Source organism: Macaca nemestrina, chromosome 7, assembly GCF_043159975.1.
Source record: "Macaca nemestrina isolate mMacNem1 chromosome 7, mMacNem.hap1, whole genome shotgun sequence".
Classification (NCBI taxonomy): Eukaryota; Metazoa; Chordata; class Mammalia; order Primates; family Cercopithecidae; genus Macaca; species Macaca nemestrina.
Window position 1 is genome coordinate 46,769,886 of NC_092131.1, and position 7,379 is coordinate 46,777,264.

Consider the following 7,379-nt stretch of genomic DNA (forward strand, 5'->3'; position numbering starts at 1 on the left):
GGATCAGCATCTCCAGCCTGCTCCTGCCTTTGAACCATCACTGAACTTGCCACCCCTCTTTTCATCCTCATCTGCACGATTATCTTTTTCTCTCAGAATAAACACTTCTCTGACCTCTATAAAAGAAGCCTTTCCTTTAGGATACATGCTCTTGTAGACAGTTATCACTTGCCTTTCTCCTTCCCTTTCCACAGATTTCTAAAAATGGGCTTTCTCCTTTTGAACCTCAGCCTCTTTTTTTTTTTTTTTTTTTTTTTTGAGACAGGGTCTTGTTCTGTTGTCCAGGCTGGAGTACAGTGGTGCAATCAGAACTCACTGCAGCCTTGACATCCCTGGTTAAAGCGATCCTCCCACCTCAGCCTCTTGAGTAGCTGGGGCCTCAGGCACATGCCACCACACCCAGATCATTTTTTAAATTTCTTGTAGCGACAACATCTCCTTATATTGCCCAGGCTAGTCTCAAACTGCTGGGCTCAAGTGATCCTCCTGCCTTGGCCTCCCGAAGTGCTGGAATTATAGGCGAGCCACCATGCCCAGCAAGACCTCATCTCTAAAAAAAAAAAAAAAGAGTGTCTTCCTATCTTGCTATCTACTTCCCCTTCCCTGCACCTGATGATAACTTGATTCCTGCCACACAAACCACCCAAAGTGCTCCCACAAAAGTCAAACCCCCTAGTTCCTTTTCATTTATCTCACTTGAACCCTCAGCTGTGTTTAACTCTGTTGACCATTCCTTGTCTTTAAACATTCTCTTTTGACTTTGAAAATCTGTCATGGAATGAATAAACTAGTACCTTTAGGTCATCCAAGGATAGGAGAAAAGGAGGAAAGGCTCTGAGCTCAAGAATGGGGCTTGCACTTTTAGGGTGTGGTGGTGATCTACTAGAAAAAGACTTAAGATTTACCAGATAGGCTTGGTGTGATGGCTCACACCTATGATCCCAACAATTTGGGAAGCTGAGGCAGAAGGATCTCTTGGGCTCAAGAGTTTGAGACAAGCCTGGACAACTGAGGGAGACAACTCTCTCTCAAAAAAAAAAAAAAAAAAAAAAAATCTACTAAAGTTGTGAAAACTGAATTCCTTCCTAGAGGCTAGTTTTGTGGACTAGTGATTCAATGATACAGGGGTGGGTGGAACTCAACCATAATGATACAAAGAACTATTTATTCTTTATTGAAAAAAATGGTGAATGGAGACTGAATCACACTATGGGAACTTGTTGAGAATTTTGGAACTTCCTCTCTTGGGGTATGATAAGAAGTGAGGGAATTGAAATTCAAGTCACTTGAATTTCCCTCAGTCTTCTCTAATACCTAAAGTTTCCAACTTGCATTCATTTAACAACATGGAATCAATGTTCCAGTATTAAAACAATATTACTTTTTAATTTTAGTGTGACTTATAGAGTGCAATTTGATACTTAATTACACCCTATGATAAATAGATATTATTGGCTATTTTGCTTCTTACTCCTAATATGTCCCCTATCAGACTGCAAATGCCTTGAGGTCAAAGGTCCTTTTTTGTCTAATTAGCATAGGACTGAATACCTGGAAGATGCTAACAAAATTCCTCTGTTCAATTTAATACGCATTTTAACTTTCCAAGTTTCAGTGGGTTTTGAATGACTTCTGAATACACTATATTATGCTAGGTGTAGTGTAATAGAGAAAACATTTGTATTACTTGCATTTTACAAGCTGGAGGAGAAGCAAGAACACAATACCTAGGGAAGATTTAGTAAGAAATCAGAATGTCCCAATACCCCCTTGGTATATGTTATACCAACCTAGATTTTTAAAAAAGCAAGCCAGAATCCCACACAACCTAGGGAGCTAATTTGAGTTCTTTTTATAATAAATCCTGTAAATTCTTGTAGTTCACCTCCTTAGGCCAGACACTCCAGATTTCTTTGTGGATAGCAGCTAGGTCTCCTGGGACCTTGGATTGGGCCTTTCTCTAGTCAGGCAAATAATCTGAAAAGAAAACAAAATCACATGTAGTCCAGCACATTTCTTCCTTTCTTGGTTTCTCCACCAGCTAGAGAGTTATTTAAAGGCTCTGAACCTCTCCAGCCTTTGATTCTTTTTAAGGATCATTTTATTTTTAGAGAACTTTCCACATTTCCTAGTTATACAGCCAGACTGGGTGATCTGGCCAGAAAATCATTTTCCCTTAAAAAAAAAAAAAAAAAAAAAAAGCTAAAATTTGAACACAGGCGTTGAATTCGAAACAGATTTATCACAACGTAATTCCCCGGACACTCCCAACTTGAGACTGAAAGCTGGGCGAAAGGGTTTTCTGAAGCTAACCTAAAAGACAAAATGGTCTAGAGTCACCTTTTCCCCGCAAATAACAGGGGATTAACAACCTGAAATCTTCAAGCCTCCCGGACATGGTGCAAGCCCTCAGGAGAGGAGGCCGGAGCGCCTTTTGATTTCGGGAGACTGGCCCAGGAAATCCAGTCACTTGGAAGGCGAAAGAGAAGGTGGTACCTGAGCCAGGTATGAGCCACTCAGAGGCAGTCCGGGGCCGCCACTCACCTTGGAGAGGAGGAGCTGGAGTCCCATGACCCGGACTGAGAGGAAAGGCGAGACTGAGTCTACCAGGTGAGGTAAAAAACACCCACCTGCTCACCTCGGAAGGGGCGAGCGAGGTGCGGCTCCCGGTGACCCGCGACGGTGGAGCGCACCTGGGCGGAGGCGGAACTGGGGGGTGTGGGCACTGCTTGTAGGGCCTGGAACTAAACTCACCTGTGAGGGAGGCAGAGGCGGGGCCCGGGCAAAAACCCACCTGAGCCGGCTGGAAACCCGACCCGCGAGCAGTCCCCAGGCTCGCGCGGCGGGGCCCCCCTCGGTCAGCCCACGCGTCGGTCCCCGCACGGCCGCCATGACCTGGAGCGCCACGGCCCGGGGCGCCCACCAGCCCGACAACACCGCCTTCACGCAGCAGCGCCTCCCAGCCTGGCAGCCGCTGCTGTCGGCCAGCATCGCGCTGCCGCTCTTCTTCTGCGCGGGCCTGGCCTTCATTGGCCTGGGCCTGGGCCTCTACTACTCCTCCAACGGCATCAAGGAGCTGGAGTACGACTACACCGGCGACTCGGGCACCAGCAACTGCTCGGTGTGCGCCGAGGCTGGCCAGGGCCGCGCGCCGCCGCCCCCCTGCTCGTGCGCCTGGTCCTTCTCGCTGCCCGAGCTCTTCCAGGGCCCCGTGTACCTCTACTACGAGCTGACCAACTTCTACCAGAACAACCGGCGCTACGGCGTGTCCCGCGACGACGAGCAGCTGAGCGGGCTGCCCAGCGCGCTGCGCCACCCGGTCAACGAGTGCGCCCCCTACCAGCTCAGCGCGGCCGGCCTGCCCATCGCGCCCTGCGGCGCCATCGCCAACAGTCTCTTCAACGACTCCTTCTCGCTTTGGCACCAGCGCCTGCCAGGCGGGCTCTACGTCGAGGTGCCGCTCGACCGCTCCGGCATCGCCTGGTGGACCGACTACCACGTCAAGTTCCGCAACCCGCCGCTGGTCAACGGCAGCCTGGCGCTGGCCTTCCAGGGCACGGCGCCCCCGCCCAACTGGCGCCGGCCGGTCTACGAGCTCAGCCCCGACCCCAACAACACCGGTTTCATCAACCAGGACTTCGTGGTGTGGATGCGCACGGCGGCGCTGCCCACGTTCCGCAAGCTGTATGCGCGCATCCGCCAGGGCAACTATTCGGCCGGGCTGCCGCGGGGCGCCTACCGCGTCAACATCACCTACAACTACCCGGTGCGCGCGTTCGGCGGCCACAAGCTCCTCATCTTCAGCAGCATCTCGTGGATGGGTGGCAAGAACCCTTTCCTCGGCATCGCCTACCTGGTCGTCGGCTCCCTCTGCATCCTCACCGGCTTTGTCATGCTGATCGTCTACATTCGCTACCAGGACCAGGACGACGACGACGAGGAGTGATTCCAGCTTTCCAGGGATCCTTCCTGCTTCTTGCCAAAACTCTTCCGAGCTTCTTCTGGCATCTCCTCCTCGCCCCTGGCTCAATTCCAACCTCTCCTCGCTTTTCCTCCCTTTGTGAATGAGGGGATCAGAGAAGGGAATTACCCCCTTGCTCTTGGGGGGCTCGCTAGACTGTCTTGCCGCGGGGAGGGATGTTGACTGCAGAGTGAAACATCTTTGCAAACTCTTCCCACCTCCTTCACGACACCGAGTTGCCATGTGAGGTTCTTCAAGTCTGAGAATGGAAGGGATCCCTATGGAGACTCCTGTTCAACCCCTATCAGAGGAAGAGATTGAGAGACCTAGCAATGTGAAGTAACTAAGATCAGGCAGCTGCAAGTGACTCCTGACTCTTGAGTCTAGAGCTCTTGCCACTACAATACTGTGGTTTTCTTTTCTTTGGTGAGGGGAGTGGGTTGGAATGGAGAGTGAGGCCCACAAATTACCTGCAGAGATGTGGAAGCGTGAGGGAGAACATGCTTGTTAAATATGCAGGTAGATTAGGAGACACCAACCAGAGATTCAGTCACAGTAAGGCTGGGATGAGACCCTCGAAGCTGTGTTTTAACAAACTCCTCTGGAGAGTCCCATACTCCCTCAAATTTGGGAATCACGACCCTGAACCAGGTTGGGCCTGAAGCAGTCAACTGAGTTCACTTTTTTGGATAGTAATTTGTTCCCGGGGGCAGTGACAACCATGATGTTCCAGGTTTGGTCTGGCACTCTGCCTTGAACGTAGGAAGCTCTTGATGACTTGTGGAATGAATTTTTAAAAAATCACTATCTCGGGAAAACTAGTTGGCATACAGAGTTGTAGGACAGGGTTTATGTTATTCATTTAATATTTTAGTATTTTGGTATAAAAGCAAACAGGCAAACTTTGCCAGGTACTGTGTAGAAACTCGAAAATGTGAGGCCAGTTTGTACAGTTCAGAGGAAATGCTTTAACGTAGAATCAGACAGCTGGAAGAGATCTTCGAGGGAAAGTAAGTTCCCTAAAGTCACATCTATGTCTCCTAGCTCAATCTTCTTTATCATTTAGTGTGCGTGTGTGTGTTTAGAAAGGGCTTCATACCTTTTCCCTTGCATCTGGAAAAAAATTTATCTTTTCAAATGAAATCTGTTGATTCCTAGTAATCATATTTGAATCAGTGCTAAGGCATATATAGTCTTTTATGTAAACTAGAATCTTAAGATTATTTGAACCTTTGAGATGACGTTAAAACTCAACTAAAATAATTCAATTGATTTTGATTGACTAACATCAATCAATATGTTTAAAGTTATTCTAAGAAGCAATCGTTTTATTTTTTAAAAACCTTGTATGGCAAAATAACTTTAAAAAAACCCCTTCGTGATATCATCTTACCAGTTTATTTGTAAACGCAAACAGTTATTTGGTATTTGTCAGAATTCTTCAGTGCCTGCTATTAAGCTATTTTCCAATTATTAATTTGATTATACTCATTCACTTAAGGCAGTGCAAGATCTTGAAGTATTTTTTTAGCAGTTAAGTAATATTGAATTGTATTGAATAGTTTACATAGTTTATTCTAGTCTTTGAAAATTACTGAACAATGAACAATGTGCATGTCATTGACATCTGCCTTAGAACTTCTGGGACAATCCTGAGTCAAGATATTCTATCCCATTATTTGCATATACCAAAAACACTTTGTTAATTCAATGTGTTGGCCTCCCAACTCCTGAACACGACACAATTTTATTATTAGATTTTGTATGGTGATTTTAGGCTATGAAAATATGATCATTATATGTACATAGAGAAATTTTTATTTGTTACAAATGTTTGAGCAGCTCACTAGCCCAGCCCTCCTCTATTTTGGGTAGGAGAATTTACTACATTTTTTACTATGTAGCTGAGAGCAACATGTATTTTGTTATTTTTAGAATGATCAGTATATTGCTATAAAATGTTAAATGAGGCTATGAAAGTTAAAGTATTCTGATTCTGATTAAATTAATGAATGTGGTTCCAGGCCCTGTTCTCCGGGTTTTTGAGAGAGAATAAAGGTTATGTTTGTCTTACCTTTGTTATCGACTTTGCTTGATTCTTTTGAACTATGCTCTTAAAGGCACAAACAGCACTAGCCACTTTGCTAATTTCTTAATAGCAGATTTACACTGCAGCAAGAAAACCATCTTTTATAATAACATTCAGTTAAAATGAACTCAATTCATTGTTGACTTCCTAAAACAGAATTTGAACTTTATCAACCTCAACATGTATATAAACTAGATAGTCCTCAAATACTGTTTGAATTTAATAAATGTCAATTTAAAATTTTTTGTAGTGTGTTAAAAGTTATTAAAGAATGTGATCATAGTAGTCTTCTGCATTTTACTTGAATTATAAATTGCAATTATTTATTGGATATTTTGGACTTCAAAGCAGCAGAAACTTTAAAACTGAAGTGGGATACATTTTCCTGCAATGATCCCTTGTGCTGTAGCCTTTTGTCTGGTGTCTCAGGCTTCTTGTTGGCCTGAATTCCCTTGTTGCCCAGTAAATGTTCCCTGGCTGGAGGTATCTTCGGGAAGTGAGATAGAAAAGAGTGAACCTCAACAATTGGACTGGAAATGAGCTTTGACCTAACTTTGTAAAATAAAAGCACAAAAGAGAAAGTAAAGTAGTTGGTGAGAGCTCCTAAAACAGTAATATGTCACTGTATTTCCTCAGATGGTTAAAAAAATTAAAACAGTAATATGACACGAAAGATTTTCCGGGTATCTCCACAATCAAATCAACTAACCAATTTGCTCAGTATAAAATTATTATTGTTATTATTTTTGAGACAGAGTCTCACTGTGTTGCCCAGGCTGGAGTGCTATAATGTGACCTTGGCTGACTGCAACCTCCGTTTCCCGGGTTCAAGAGATTCTCATGTCTCAGCCTCCCAAATAGCTGAGATTACAGGTACACACCACCATGCCCAGCTAATTTTTTTGTACTTTTAGTAGAGATGGGGTTTCACCATGTTGGTCAGGCTGGTCTTGAACTTCTGACCTCAAATGATCTGCCCTCCTTGGCCTCCCAAAGTACTGGGATTACAGGTATGAGCCACCAAACCTGGCCTATGTAATTATTAAAATTCAGAGACAGACTAAAAGTCTGGAATTTCCTTTAGAGCAAATACCACTTCATAATATATAATCAAAACCCTTTCTACCTTACTTAAAATCTGTTGCCATCTTCCTGTCATGGGAGATCTCAACAATCTTGAGTTAACTCTCAGAGTTGCTGGCAGAGCTGCAAGGTCATCAACTAGTTCCCTATATGCCCTTGGATATAAGAAGTCCAAGGGCATATACGTAATTAAAAAGTAAATTCCCGGCCAGGCGTGGTGGCTCATGCCTGTAATCCCAGCACTTT

At 44.8% G+C, this 7,379-nt stretch overlaps 1 protein-coding gene across 1 annotated transcript; it reads left to right on the forward strand.

Moving 5' to 3' along the window:
* The first annotated feature begins 2,248 nt into the window (after positions 1–2,248).
* LOC105473665 (transmembrane protein 30B) lies at positions 2,249–6,034 on the forward strand. The gene has a single exon (XM_011727580.3). It carries the CDS (start codon positions 2,891–2,893, stop codon positions 3,944–3,946), a length of 1,056 nt encoding a protein of 351 aa, XP_011725882.2. The 5' UTR covers positions 2,249–2,890; the 3' UTR covers positions 3,947–6,034.
* Positions 6,035–7,379: the final 1,345 nt, after the last annotated feature.

Excerpts from the sequence above, each read along its gene's own strand:
- LOC105473665 (XM_011727580.3), top strand. The coding sequence starts at position 2,891 with ATGACCTGGAGCGCCACGGCCCGGGGCGCCCACCAGCCCGACAACACC.